Source organism: Oryzias latipes, chromosome 16 (genome assembly GCF_053564925.1).
Source record: "Oryzias latipes strain Hd-rR chromosome 16, Olatipes_Hd-rR_3.1".
NCBI classification, from domain to species: Eukaryota; Metazoa; Chordata; class Actinopteri; order Beloniformes; family Adrianichthyidae; genus Oryzias; species Oryzias latipes.
Window position 1 is genome coordinate 28,962,996 of NC_136252.1, and position 15,771 is coordinate 28,978,766.

General features: G+C 37.7%; 1 protein-coding gene across 1 annotated transcript in view; it reads left to right on the forward strand.

Moving 5' to 3' along the window:
- si:dkey-22o22.2 (neural-cadherin) overlaps positions 1-15,771 on the forward strand; it is a 130,131-nt gene that overhangs the window by 58,641 nt on the left and 55,719 nt on the right. The window contains exons 2-4 of the mRNA XM_011485705.4: positions 3,715-3,903; positions 7,650-7,875; positions 13,267-13,471. Coding sequence (XP_011484007.1) covers positions 3,715-3,903; positions 7,650-7,875; positions 13,267-13,471 — 620 coding nt within the window. The remainder of the gene's footprint in view (positions 1-3,714; positions 3,904-7,649; positions 7,876-13,266; positions 13,472-15,771) is intronic.

Here is a 15,771-nt window from a genome sequence, read left to right on the forward strand (position 1 = left end):
TGCATGCAAATGTGTTGATGTTCATCATCATAATGGGACAGATTTCATTTCACTTTTGTGTACGGGCCACAGCCCAGAGTAGCCTGTGCGAAGCAAGAGACAGAAATAGATGTGATTATTCTGGATTCTATGGCTTTACTGAAGACTGAAGGCCAGTGATGCAGAAGAAGACACAAGAACATTGAGTAGGAAGACTTCTTCTCCATTGTCACTTTAATTTTTTAAGCTATTTGTTTGCTTTTTCCTCCATATATTGGTTTAAAAATGAATATATAGTAGTTTTACACAGGGGTATCAAATTATTGTATCAATTTTGACTAATTACAGACAAGTTAGTGCGTTATTTTTATTTTTTATCTCTCTCATTTTTAATCTATTATAATGCCAGATGAGGTGTCCATTATCAAAAATTAAATCTGAAATTAAATTCAGTCTTCAAACTGATCAAAATCATCAAACAGATTAAAATAAACTATAAAATCACTCACGTCTTTTCTTGTTGTTGTGATAAACTGTGGAAATAGGCATGTCAACTATGTATTAAGGTATTAATAAGAAATTTGTGGTAGATAATTTTTTTTAAATGTTCAGAGAGGTTTTCCTACTGATAAGTAAAATAAATTAGAGAACTCCGGATATGATGTTTTTGGATTTATTTTTCTTAATTGTTTGAGATTAAACAAATTCCACTTAGTGCCATACAAGTAAAGATTGGAAGTCTGTTAAAATAAAATAATGTCATGTGCAACATTGCCATGAATTTAAATAACAATACCTCAAAATGAGACTTTTCACAGCAAAAATTAGATTAGATTAAAAATATATTAGAGTAATTGATTTGAGGTCATAATTAATAATTGCTCAAAAGATTTATTCCCATGACAGCACTAGTTTACTTTCAGATTAAGATGATTTAAAATTGGCTGATCTAATACTGAGTCTTTTTGTCTCTATAGCTCTTCATTTGTTCTTTAGACATCCATATATTGGCACCTTTGTGTTTCTCCACTTATTTTCTTCCTCCTTTAATCCCCTTTTCCTCTTTTCCCACTCCTCCTTTAAATATTTCATGTCTCCTTCTCTTATAGTTTTCTATTTAACTTAATTTGCTGGCTTGTATTGACAAATGGCGATTTTTTTTTCTCCATCCCTCCTCTGCTTGACAGACCTTTAGAGGTGATATAAAAATACTGGGACAGAGGTAGATGCTCTTGTCTACTCTCCCCACCTCCTTCCTCCCTGTCACCACTTCATCCCTCTCTTTATTTTTGGTCTTTCAGAATTGAAGTTCCCCTTCTTGTTAGGGCTGATGTCTCCTGCGTGTTGTGAGCCGACACAGGTGCCAAAACAGCAGCGAGAGCTGAAGCACCTCAGAACCGAACAAATCCCTCCTCAGACACAGACAACATGAGAAACAACAATAAGACGGCAACGGAAATCATAAATATGAAAAACGAGCGTGTGTATTTTTGACTGGGCAAATGGGAGCGCCTGCTGGTTTTTGAGTTTCCTCGTTCATCTCAAAGTTCTGGTGTGTTATTTTGCAGGAAATGCTCCCTTTCCTCTTCTCCGCTGTGTCACTCCCTCACTCTTCTCAAGCAGCAAGATGAAAACTGAGAAAACATGACAGGTGTTGTAGAGAGATGCCACCTTGTCCCCTTTGGCTGAACGCTGCTTCTCTTTTGCACCGCTGTCTTAACAAGTGGAGCTAACTTGGATAACAAGCTTTGATCTTGCAGAGTAAACCTAACAATAGCAGCCGTTTACAGCATAGAAACAGCGGCTGCGATAGTCTGCACGAAATTGGCATTTGCAGAGTTTGCAGCACAGACTTTAAATACAGAAAAATGATTAATTCTTCTTGGGGATAGTAAAGACCATAGGAGATTATATGCCTGTTTAGGGACGTTCAGCCTTAGCACCTCTTTAAATTAAAGTCGTAATTTCAAAGACTTTTGCAAAAAGTTTTTTTATTTAACGGGATTGTTCCAAAACCTTAATTAAGCTGGTTTCATTTTGCAAAATGCAACTTTAATGCAAATGAAAGTATGTGCAGGAGTGAGCTGCATCTCTGATTGTTGGAAATGCTGATGGTTGAATCCAAAGGGCCATTTTGCAGCAAACCAAGAAGGTCAAGTGACTTTTTTCCTTACTTTTTTTATATAATGAAAATAAAGACTAGCAAACCTCATGATAAACTTTAATTTAAATTCAAGAATTAATTATCTTTGTACTGGCTTTATTTCATATTTTATTATTTCACAATGCAGGCCCTGGCACTTGCTTGATGCAGCATCACCTTCACCACAATTTTTTTTTATACAATGGGAAATAAATTCAGGCATAAAGGGGTTGAGCGGTTTATTTTTAAGAATTTTATGGCATGATAATACATTTAATAGCTTCCTTTTTAACTGTGATTAAAATAAGTTTAGCTTTGCAGTTTCACATGTGATGAACTAGACGATGAAAGAAGGTGATGGCATGTTTAATAGGAGCAAAACATTAAGTATATTTTTTCAAACAACTCTAATAACTCCATAATTTTACACCACCAAACGTAAATTTGCTCCTTGACCACCAAACCTGCACCTCACAGTGGGCAAAGACAAGCATTGCATCACATTTGGCAGAGATATGCGAATCACTTCTTCCATTTTAGTGCATCAAATGAACATTTTTGGCAAGCTGCTTGTTTAAATTACTGTGAGAAACAATGAAAAAATTTTCCCTGGACTATTAATAAAATAGGGATTGTTTATTACTTGTCTTTGTATACAATCCTGGGACAGAAACAATTTGATGTTAATTTTTAGCTTGATAGTCTGTTAGCAGTAGCCAAGGGTTTAGGTGAGAAACTAGGACAGCTTTTAATAACATCCTCAGTCCATTATGCAGCAATAATTAATTCTGAGGGGGCAAAGCGATTTAATTATCACAAAATAAAAGGACAAATTTGCAACAATATTTAGGACAAGCTAGTGATACAATTAAATATGGGAAAAGGTTTTTGCTTTTTTGAATACCTTGCTGATTACATTGTCAACTGATCTGTCGTGTTAAGAATCCTAAAGTCTCACTCTGATCATCTTTTGATCTATTTCAGAAGTTTTTCCGGTGGTCTTTTAATTATGAATATGCCAGTTTTAGCCATGATATCAAATACCTGTGTCGTTTTTTAGGACATCGTTTCTGCAGAGCGACGGGAGTTCATTAGAAAGTCGCCTCTGACCTGTGGGCGGAACCGTTGGCAAAGAGCAACCCTGCCCCCTCCTTCCCGTCACCCATAACCGAGAGCTCTCTGTTTACAGATTCTCCCTCTAACTTACAGCCTCTCGCACCCCCAACCTAACATTACCAGTACAGTGGACGCATTAAGCCTTTTCAAACTGCCTGTTTTCATCTCTTGATTCACAACAATTTGAATTACAAAATGCTCCAAAATGCCGTTTTATAATGTCCTCCTTTAGAAAAAAACACCATTTTCATGGGAGTGGGTTTTAATGTCCTATTTGATACCAAGCAATGTGTTTTAAATTTGTCTTATGTAAAATATTTTAAAGAGAAAAATGAAAATGATGATAGCCCCCAAACAGCTGAGAGGGGATGAACTGACTGTTGTTAGGCCATGCATGAAAACAGACGTCTGTAAACGCAACAATAACCTTTTATTTAACAAATATATCTTGTTTGTTTTCTGTTTCCTTTTCTCAGGGGATGAGTGGTACCTGTGCAGGTTGACACTGAGCATGTCCAGTCATGCTGACCTTCAGTGGGTGATGTTTCCTTCACCACACCTGACCACCGTCAGTCCAGATGCCACCCCTGGCTTTGTAGTTTACCGACTGTTGGCACGGCAACGGGATGGGACAACAGGGCAAGCTCAGTTCCTCCTTCTGGATGGTAGGTTTTCTAATTGGAACTTTTTATCTAGCATTAATGAGCTTCTTTAAGCAAAATAATGGGACTGATTCCACATGCTTTGCACTGAACTCTACAAAGGCTGTCTGGAGCACATCCTCAAAGCTTTTTAGAAGGAAGCAAGAAGATTTTTTAAAGAGCTTTCAATCATTATGAGTTCAAGAAACATGAAAAGGTCTTTCAACATTTAAATTCACATCAATCTGTTTGCACAGCTTGACTTTTTTTCTCACCTAATGCTGTCAAACTTCTTCTTTTACTAGTCAGTTTTTTCCCCCTGAAACCTGCCACAAGTTTGCTTCAGCTTTTATCTCCTGCCTGTATCTTTAATTAGGTCCGTTGCTGCTCTGCTTGACACTCTGTGACAAACCTGTTTTGCTCCGTAGAGCAATTTATAAATAAAATTTTACTTGTTGAATGTCAATTAGGTGGGAGATGGAGAGAAAAGAGCACATAAGCAACAGTGGTAATCGCTCCCCAGGGCAAAGAAGGCTCCCAGATTCTGGAACAGAAGGAAAGTCTCTGGAGAGGCTATGAGTGGGAGAGCTGGCTGGTGGGCGTATGGGAGCCAGTGGCTTTGGATTTTTATGTATAGGTTTTTTTTTTGTTTGTTTTTTTTTTTTTTGGGTTGGGTGGGGGGTTAAGAAAAGGAGAGGAGGAAGGAGCTAAATTGATATTTCAGGAACTTGTAATGATCTTATTCCCTTTGGCATGATATGTCTATAAAGAGCTAATCCAATAATTAGTATTACGAACTGTTTTTCTGAAGGCATGACAAATGGGTTATCGCAAAAACGCATGTTGAATATGGACATTCAAGTGTTTAAAATACATTTTAGATGGTGGAAGTAACATCTGTTCTTTTAGTATTAGCAGAGAAAAAATATTTTTGTTTAGGAAATAAAATTAATAAAAAAATATTTTTCACAATTTAAAAACATTGCACAAAAACAGTCTGATCTAAATGTATAATACCAACAGTTGAAGTTTGTTCTGTTTTTTTTTTATGTCCTGCAGCAGACCATGAGCGAATATATTGCCACCAGAATCTCATCAATATTTGTATCCATCTTGTAAAACTGAATGTTTGACATAGTGAACGAAGTACCCCTGCCTCCTACCCCCAAACAAATAAATAAAGGATGACGTCACAGCGAGACACCTTCAAAAAAATGGATGGGCAGTCATTTTGTGGCAGTTTGTAAAATTTGGCAATTTTCACATTTACTTCACAAAATGGGACAAAAAAAACGTTTTGTTCGAGCAATCTTCAAAGAGTTTTACTCACATGCCACCAGGTTAGGTTTACGACCACAATAAAAGTTTTGTTGACCTTTAAGCTTGAGAAGAGGCAGACATCTTGAATTTCCCAAAAGAATAAGTAAATAAAAGAAATCACCCTTAGTTTCAGCCACAAGTTTGAACTCCTCCCTGGAGTTCCAACTGTTGCCTCGTAGCTCCTTGAACAAAACAGGGAAGCTACTTTGAAAAGAAAAACATGTTGGAATTAGAAGTAGTAGATCTTGAATGGCAATAGTGTGGAAAGTTTACAAAAGTGGCATTCCACTGTTGCTTGCTCATTTTTACAGAAAGGTTATGAACACTCAACACACTGATCCCTGGGTTAAGCTGAATGAAACAATGTCACATACATTATGAACATATTAGGAGTGTGGGTGTGCTTAACAATAAGGCTATGTTGCTAAGGAAATATAAAAGTTTACTTTTGCTGATTCTTTTAAAACTTATATAGATCTGTTCAAGGCTACCAAAACATAAAATAGTTGCTATGGAGAGAAAACAAAGAGAAAACCACAATTTTGAAAAAAAATTCATGAATTTGTCACATGTAGCTCTGACCAGGGTGGCCGAAGAGAGGGGTAGAGTGAGGAGTGTGATGCAGGTTAAAAAGGGGAAATGGTGGAGCGCCTGTGGGCCATAAAACGGGGCTCTGCCTTAATTTTGATTGTAATCATTTAGTTCGTTGTTTGTTTTGCAAAAAAAAATTGAACACCAGCTCTTCCCTTCTTGCCTCCAAGCCAGAGGTATATGTAGAAAGAGATACGCGTCTATGTATTTCTCTCTGAGAAGAAAAAAAAAAGTATATTTCTGATTTGTGATGCTGTAAAACAGACCTATAAAAGCTGTATAACTTGAACTCTGACCTGTGATTAGTTTAAACTGGCTTAAAATTCGTTTCACTCATGTGAAAACGATCTTCAGAAATAGTCCAAGTAGGAGGAGATGATTGACAGGTTGGAAGCAGCTGTGGGTTCAGAGGCCTCTGGTCAACAGCTGGGGATTTTACTGTTTTCTTGCTGGCTTCTCCTCTCTCCTCTCTCATCTACATTTCAATGTTCATCTCTCTTTCTCTGGTCTCTTCATTTCATTCCTTTGCCTCCCTTCATCCGTTATTAGATTCCCGCCTGTCTGTCATCCTTTAGTCAACTTGCATCTTACTCTGTCCCCTGATTTTGTTTCGTCTTTTTTCGTCATACTCTCCTTTGTTTCCTTTGCCCTTTCCTTATCTTTTTTTGCACCTCTTTTGGCTTGTTCTGTCTTTTAAACCTGGGGGGATTGTGGGTGTAAATGAGCCTGTTTTATTTTAAGTCTTCCGGGAGTGTTAACAAGCTCATAATCATGCACAAAAAATAAACACACACAAACATCTACTGCATCCCTCCAGCGTCAATTTACCTCAATTGGCTTTTCATAATTGGACAGCTGGGACTGCAGCCATTTTTTATGATAATGGACAAACTGAAACTGATGCTTGTTTACACACAAACATTTCATTAAAAAAACACAATAGATTTAATAACAGTTGAATTTACATTATTTTTTATTTATTTTAACAAAGAATGACACAAAGATTTTTTGGGTGCACAGGTAGATCTGATAGATGGAAATTGCACCATCCACCTCTCCTGTGTCCCTTTAGATGTTTTGGTTTAGCTTTTTTTTTTCCTTTGATGCTTAGGCTTGTGTGTGATCCAATTTCTTAGCAACATTGCTATATTATCGTTTGTATGACTAAGCATGTGAAATGAATGAAGGTTCCTATTCAGCTGCTTTTATTTGATTTGGATTCCTATGGGGTTAAAGAAATATCTGCAATTTAGACATTTTAGACTCAATTTGAAACCAAAATAATAATCCAGTCTTGACGAATATTCATGCAAATATGCATCAAACCACTCTGGCTCAATAATTACCTGAATTAAGCATCTACTTGAAAGCAAAAATGTAAATTTTTTTTTTTAAGCGAGAAATAAATTTTGCCGTCAAGGGGTTAAAGCATGAAGACAAGAAGTAAAAGAAATTAATTCATAAATGTAACCATAATAATAAGATTTTACAATTAAAAAAATTACTTAGACAAAGACCTAAAACACAAGAGAACTCCAGAAAAACAAGCGGATCTTGTGTGGAACAAATGAAACTGAGTTTAAACACACCATAGATCAAAAGAAAGCAGCTGTGTTTGTAAAAAAAAAAGGCTAATGTACTCAAGTTATGGAAGAAGAAAAGGAACTGAAAGTGGTTAAGACACGGAAATATGACTAAAACTCTAAAAACTGTGGCAGGAAAACTGATCCAAAGTTTTCTCACTCTGACACTTCAAACTTTACCTGCATGTTAGACGTCAATCTCTGTTGTTTTTATGCCAGTTTGCAGAAATTGTTAATTTGCTGTGGACAATTCTCATTTGATCTCCTTCTGCACAGGTGCTGAGGGGTGTTTCGAGGTGGACCGTCGTTCTGGTGTGATCAGAACCACAGGAAGACCCCTGACTCCAAGTAAAGAGTACCTCCTGCGGGTTCAGGCAGTGGACGGGCAGGGCCATAAAGGCCCCCCAACTACTGTGGCTATCCTTGCCGGATACCGACCACCACAGTTCACAAACTCTTCCTACAGTCTGGATGTGCCGGAGAACACTCCTGTAGGCAAACAGTAAGTCAAGTTCTGATAGCTTTCCACTACAGTTTAGGCAATGTGTTTGGTGTTGGATCCAAAACAGGCGGGGACGTTTGCTGCTGGTGTTCCTGCATTCTGTGCTGCATCAGGCTGGTTATTTGTCCAGTGATTTTTACTGCTAAGAGGTTTATCTGCAGATGTTTATACTCAATCACTTGACTGTTAGATCTTTTTTTTTCGGTAAACTGATTTCAGAAATCTAGCATAATGAAAGGAATTGGAAAACATGAATGCCAATAATATAAGGGCCTAGCTAACAAAAAAAAAATTGAACTGCTGTCAGGGTTAAAAAATGTGTAACAGAAGCAGAATGGCTATAGCCGAAACCTGGACAGTAACTGCAAATAAAACTCGATTTAAATTCAGAGCCTGATGTCAACCAATCAAAGAGCCGTGAGTACAAATGAGACCATAACCACCAACTAAATGATAATGTTGCCCGTGACAATGAAAAAATGGGTAACACATTTTACCTGAAACAAGCATCAGATGTGGTAATTAAATGTTGGCCAAGTCTTAGCATTCAACAGGAAACAAGCAGAAAAGAGAAGAAGTGTCAAACAACCAAAAAACTGAATAAAAATGAAATTAAAAAATTAAAAACAGAGATCTACATCATAAAATACTGAAAAAGAACAGTGAAGAATAAAAACCAGACACTAGACCCTGACACTCAAAATTTTTAGGATTTACCTTTTTGTCTAACCAATTCCCAAATAACATGTACTGCAGTAGTCTTTGTGTAAATAAGACACAAACATGCAACAGTAAAACTCTCATATAAATGGTTTCGACACAACAACTACAACTACATTTCCTGAGGTCTCTTTTATAAAATTTTAAAGTAGGACCAACAATAAAAGAGCACAGTGGCCTTCCCTTAACACAACGCCTGCTAAACAGCAAGCCTCTGATTTGGTTTGTGGGCATCATTTATCCTACAGGCCCTTTGAGGTAGTCTTTTAAACAAACAGGATGGTCTGTTAAACTTTTTCTCAAACACCTTTACACTGCAATCAGTCAGACCCCCAATACCCACACATCTGTAACAAAAATAAGTAAATAAGGAAAGAAGCGGGCATAGTAGTTAGTCATTATTGAAATCAACTGGTTCAAGAGTTAATGATGCATTTTAAATAGCTGTTAAGCTTTAGTCAAATGCACTCATACGGGAGGTTGAGCCATGCGGCTGCCCCAGGTTTTAGGGGTGTCCAGGCCGTGAAAGATCGTAGAGATGAGCACCTGCATCTTAAGGGGAGCGCAGGTGTGTCTTGGAGTTCCCTTGAGGCTCGTGCAGCCATCTAAAAGGGATGTCATGAAAATGGAATGTACCATTGTTCCGTGTGTGGTAAGTGTGTCGTCAAATAGTCATAAGGCTAATGAAAGTCCCAGGCTTTTATTATGTACAGGTGATGCTTTCATATGATGCCCTTGTGCTACATTCTAGTTGTAGTAAGATGTGCATACTGGACCCCTGCTGACACCCCATGCTGTACGCATGGGGTGTGCAGGTGATCTTTAAGTGCCCATAGGACACCCGTAGGATGCCAGCCCGCACAAACTACACCCCGATTGTCCAATTTACTGAATTCTAACAGTCAGGCTGGGCCCAAGGAGCATTTAGTCATTATTAATGGGCTCCTTGTGCAGTGCGCAGGGTTCGGTGGGGGCAAAAAGCAAAACACTCAATACAACATGCCTGCTTCTCACCCACTTCACTCTTACTTACCCTTACGTGTTGTTTAGGTGTTTGCTATGACCTGTTGCCTGCAGCATGCCTTTAGAAAAAACCTGCATGAAGAGTTTGTCCTTTGGACTCACTGATTGGTCCACAACTTTGATATTTTTTAAGTCATCTGTGTGCCCTGCACAGATTAGCCCATTTTTTTGCCTGCAGACAGCCTGTAAGGGCAGTTGTGACTAAAGTTTTAAATTATGCTTTTATGCAGCCTAAACCAACTAACTAACCAATCAACCTACCACCTAACTAACTAACTAACTAACCTTCAGCTTACAACCAACTAAGCCAAACTCCTGTCAGGCCTCCGGGCCGTCATAAAAGCTACAAACAGGCGATAAAGAACAACTGCGAATGAGTCACAAAGGTGAAACATGTTTGTTTTAACAAGGCAGCTGTCACTCAGCTGATTCATGGATGCCAGCTTGTTTTCTGCAACCACAAACATAGCTTTGTAAAATCTGCCTGATTTTAATAAAAGGTGACAGTGAGTTTAACAAAGATATCTTGTTTTAGAGACTCAGTGAGAGTCATTTACACAAAACTCTCTGTTGCATTTCAAAAGTGAGACAAAACAAGTCTTTAATTTCCTTTCAACAAATAACGTTTGCACTAAACATGTCTGCTTTATCTGTAATTTAGCAGAACCATCAAATGTTTCATTGCCGTAAAAACTTAGTGTAAATATGTCATTTTGTATTTGTACACTTCAGTGAATGTCATGAGACGCGTGAAGAGATGAACCCTGTAGAGCGAAGAAAAACAAGCGAAAGAGGTGATGCTATGGAGGCAGAGGGGAGGACAGAAAAGAGGAGAGGAGGATGGAGAGATGAGGTTAAGAAGGCAAAGGATGAGATGGATGAAGAGGAACCCAGATGCATGAGTGTGGCCTGAGGCAGAACATTTGAAAGTGTGGCAAATTCAAATATTTATTAAAAGTGAGGCCTGGATAAACATGAAGGAGAGTGTATGTGTGTGTCTTTGAATCCCTGAGGGCTGCTGGCGCAAAGCACATTGTATTAATATCCAAGTATCCCCACCACCCAGAGAGCAGTGTGTGGGTGTATCTCAGAAAGAGGTTTTGGTGCGCTTTTCCTTGCGTTGTGGACCTTAACGTATGTTTGTATCTTTGCACGTGTCTTCCCTTGTGCATGTGTGAGAGTGTTTTAATCAAATTGATTAACCAGGTTGTCATGGTCTCTGAGCTCAGAGTAATCCATGAAGACAGCCGACTTTAAAGGGAGCGTAAGTGATCTCAGGCACCATGTCACTGCTTCCTTTCACTTTAAAAGTCTGCTTGGAAAACAGAAATTTCCAGCAGATTTCTTTTGACCTGTGGTCATGTTTAGACTTCAGGCAGCATCAGCTAAGTTTATTTATGGAACACTTTGCATGCATAGAGAAATCCAAAGCTGTTCAAAGTGAGGAACTTAAAACAGAAGAAGGGGCAACAGAGTGCATTAAAAAGATAACACAATAAACGAATGAAGCTGCAGTGACGTTACAGGGAAAATACTTCAGTCAGTTATACTGTTTCTATTAATTATTACTTACAGTCAAAGACAACCAGGTGTGAAAAAATTAATCAACTTAAATTAAGTAATTTATTTATGTTCCATTTATTTATGTTACAATCCAGCCAGATCAATTTTTCTGAGACTAGTTGTTGTTGAATCGAATCGACTTAAACCGTTAATGAAAATGTCTCAAAATTAGATAAACCTATAATCGATATTAGAAAATACCATTTGGATTGAGTTACGGTATTTTTATTTTACTCACAGCAGACAACAAAGACATATGATGGCAGCAAAAAATGAGCCATTATTACAATCTAATGTGTGGAAACACTTTGACAAAGACGTGACCATAAGGTGTGGTAGAATGTTCTAATTATGTTGTTTGTATAATCTGTTTGTATTATTTTTATGTGCAAAAACAACAGTGGACTAAACTTTATTAAACTAAAATGTGAATGTGTTTGTCGTTATTTCTTGTCTTGCAAAAAATCTAAGGAATCTGGAAAACGTCATCTGCACTCTTCAGTACCAAGTATTTCTCTCTGGAGTAAATAATATCAACTATGAATCGAATCAAAAACTACAAATTATGATCGTTAAATCGAATGAATCGTTAAAATAAATTGTTACACCCTTAAGACATTCACTGTGTTTAAAATAAAGTACACCAAGAACAAGAAAATGCATAAAAAAACAGATTTAATTTATTTTCTTTTTTTTTAAGGGTGAAGGAAAGGAATGTTGAATGGATGTTGGTTAGAACTTTTTCAAAGCCCTAGTGATATATCTTTACCAAGACAACCGATATTTGATTATATGCAATTATTCGTGTTTTGACCTGAGCTGTGACCCAAAACCCAAAACAAAACTCTTTTTGGTGCCTCTGGCTTTGCAGCAGCTGCTCAACCGTTTTTGAGCAAAACATCAGCATAATTGCCTGAAGGCGAGTCCTGGCTTTTTCACATTCACAAACCAAACTGTTGAGTTTGTGGATGAAAACAAGACTTCACAATGCAATGAGGATCAGTCGTGCTGATGGTTTGGATGCATGCACATGAGTGGAAAAATTAAAGTTTGAATATCAGCCTTTGCACACAGTTCATAGTCTTCCTTCTCCTGGTCTAAATATGCAACATCTTTTGAACGGGGAGTAAATGATGGTGGATGTGGAACCAGCCCACTTGTAAAGGTAACAATCTATAAAATGTTAGGAGTTCTGAAGAAAACCTTCTGGTGCGGGGGAGGGGTGTGTGTTTCTATAAGCTCTTTGCAAAAGTAAACAAGGATTTTGTTTACAAAGTAAAGCTGGTTCCAGACCAGTTCGTCATTTGGGCAGATATGACATTTCATTTGAATTCTGGTGTGAACTGGCCAAAATAAAACCTTGCTTCTTTCTGCGCAGCAAAACTAAGTCCTGCGGTATTTCAAGTATGAGGACCAAGGAGATGCACACCCTTATATAGTCAGAGGACTCCATAGTATCACACAATACAATCTTCTTCAGTCATTTTGCTCTCATCAGTAATCTCTTCACCTAATGCTCATCTAAAACGAGAAGCTTCATCCAAAAAAAAAAAATGGTCCACTGAACTGTGCTGGTCTGAGCTACAGTTGTTTTTACCTTTACAGCGCATGTCACCCCATAAAAATACATATACATAAATATGTGTGTATACACATATAGTTTTTTTCATTCATTCATCTTCTTCCGTTTTATCCCTTTCGGGGTCACAGGGCTGTTGGAGCCAATCCCGTCCACTTATGGGCGAAGGCAGGGGACACCCTGAACAGGTCACCAGTCTGTGGCAGGGTCACAATCACACTCACACCTAGGGACAATTTAGAGATGCCAATTAACCTATAAAGCATGTTTTTGGACGGTTGGAGGAAGCCGGAGACCTCGGAGAGAACCCACGCATCCACGGGGAGAACATGCAAACACCACACAGAAAGATCCCCTGTTGATGTTCAGTTTCAGGTCCCCCAGACTTGAACCAGGGGCCTTCTTGCTGTGAGGCAAGAGCGCTTCCGTGCAGTCGGGTTTTTTTTACATTTGATTGTTTTTGGTGTCTCTCTCCAATTATTGCTTTTCTGTGTTTTTCCATTCAGTGTCGCAGTGGTTCAAGCGGTGTCCTTCCAGAAAAAGACTCTGTCCTACATGCTGCTGGTGAATCCCGGGAATCTGTTTAGCATCAACCAGGAAAGCGGTGCGCTCAGCCTCACCAGGACTGTGGACTACGAGAGTGGTCACAACCTTTACATTGTGCAAGTCCGAGCATCAGAGCCCGACACTGGGCTCAGCAGCGTGGCAGAGGTACACAAAAAACCCTTACACAACAGTTAACTCTTTTAGAAGAATATGATTTTGGAAACAGTTCACACTGAACTGTCACACTGTCATTTTGGGACACTCTTGTTTTAGCAAAATAAAAACAAATGGAGCTCTTTTATACTTTAGTCCATCATACAAGAGTTCACAGTGTAAAAAATGTCCCCAACGACATGCAACACTTTAGAATTCGAATTTGTTCTGCCATGTTTTTTAATCCTGCATTGACAGTTCAGGGCAAGGATTGGACATGCATTATTAGTATACAGAAGATGCAGAATCTAAATCTCTAATTAGCTCAAGTGACTGGAAGGTGTCATGAAAGCATTCTCTTAACATTTCTGAGAAGGTGATTTGTCAATATAACCCTGAAAATATTAGGTTTGGCCCTGTCCAAACATTTGGCTGAATGTCCAATGATTATGAATGCTGTCGGAGAGAAATCTGATGTGTCCTCAGTGCATTCTGGGTGTTTTCACACCTGTAGTTAGAGCTGTCAAGTTGTGACTGCATCACCTGAGGGGATGATGGTGCCAGGCGTGAACAAGGCAGCAAGTTATGTGACCGGATTAAATACAAGCTTAGCTGTCAGTGAATTTTTCCAGGACTCAATGTTCCTAAAAGCATTCAAAAACAAAAACATTTGGCCTTCCTCATGGAAAATAAAAGAGACTGGTACAACTGTTTAAAAACAATCGTCATGTTTTCGGTTTTTACAGAAAATGTAAGTTTGTTTTTACATAAAAACGATAAATATAAAAAAAAAGAACCTTGAGTATTAGTTTTTTCACTTGTCCCACTTTATTGTTATTTTATCAACCAGAAGTTTTTGGTATTTTCTCTGAATGCAGCACTTAATTAGTAAACCCAACACACACGTATGCTGCTTCTCTAATTAATGATTTTCAGGTCGTTAGGAACTCGTGTTCTAATTAGATAAAAAATCTGACTTACTGCTGGACCGCCAATTTCCACACCTAAAGTTAAAATATTTGCATGCTCTTAGAGACATTAGAACAGATTTTATAGGAGAACTAATTAGTAGACTGTTTGCTCTGTAAATGTTCTGTAAAAGCCCAGTATTGTCTTAAATACAATAAAATATGTGTATTCATCATGTGAAACAATGCAACAACAAAAACATGACAAGTTGTACAGCTAATACTAACAGCATAGAACAGCTGTTTTTACTTTATGATGCGTGATAAAAGTGTGACCTAATAACAGCAAATAAAACATTTAAATCAATGCTTTCTTAATGATTAGTGCTTATAAAAAAAACAGTCGACACAGGTTTGAATTAAGTAAAAGAGCTCATTAAAAAGTTAACATTGTTGTCAAGTAAAATAAAAAATACATGTTAAGATTTTACTTTTAAATTCTAGTCCTTCACGTTTAATGTCACGCTGCTGCTAAAGCTTTTGGTCTGAACTTAAACTTTCTGTCATGATTTCTGGAGCTTTAAGATGTTCAGCCCAATAAAGTTTTCAAACTTCTACACTTCTATATTTTTCTGTCTTTTTATTCTAGCACTGCAAATAGTCACACAGAGAATGGAACAAAAACAGAAAGTGAATTTGTGCATCTGTAATTCCCAGATACACAATTCCCCGCCCCATTTTAGAGTTTCCTGTACTCAGGGATAACATTAATGTCCCTTACATACCTTTTTAAAGGCTCAATGGTCTTGTTAGGAGCATTTAAACACTGATACCAATGAAAGTTCCCAAGTTTTTTTCCATCAGTGATCCCTGTTGCCATTTTGCACTCACAGGATTATTGGTGTGTAAATGAAACAATTTAGATTGAACTGGAATCACAGCCTCACTTTTAACAGGAAAGAGAAAATCTACATTAAATCTACAAAACCCACTTTTGTAGATTCACAAAATACTTTTTACTGAATGCTTTATTTTTTAGAGAAATAATCTGTCGTGCTCTGAACTAAAAAATAGAAAAGAAAAAAAACTACAGAGATGTGTTTAGACATTTGACCAGATGTAAATTCCATAATCACCAAAAGACAACCAGAACTGGTTCAGTGATACTGTCTGCCATTCTGGTTTGCAAAAGTAGAATTTTTGTTCTAAAGGTCCTCTTTAAGTCTGTCTGTATAATAATTAGGGGAAGAAAATTGTAGTTTTTTCCTCTCAGCTTTTCTATAACATCTTCATGCTGACAAAAACACCGCTTTTATTTGACATTGAGTTTATTGTTGTAAACTATTTTGAGAATATGAATCATCTATGCTTCTGATCTTCATAACCTAAAATCACATCAGCAGA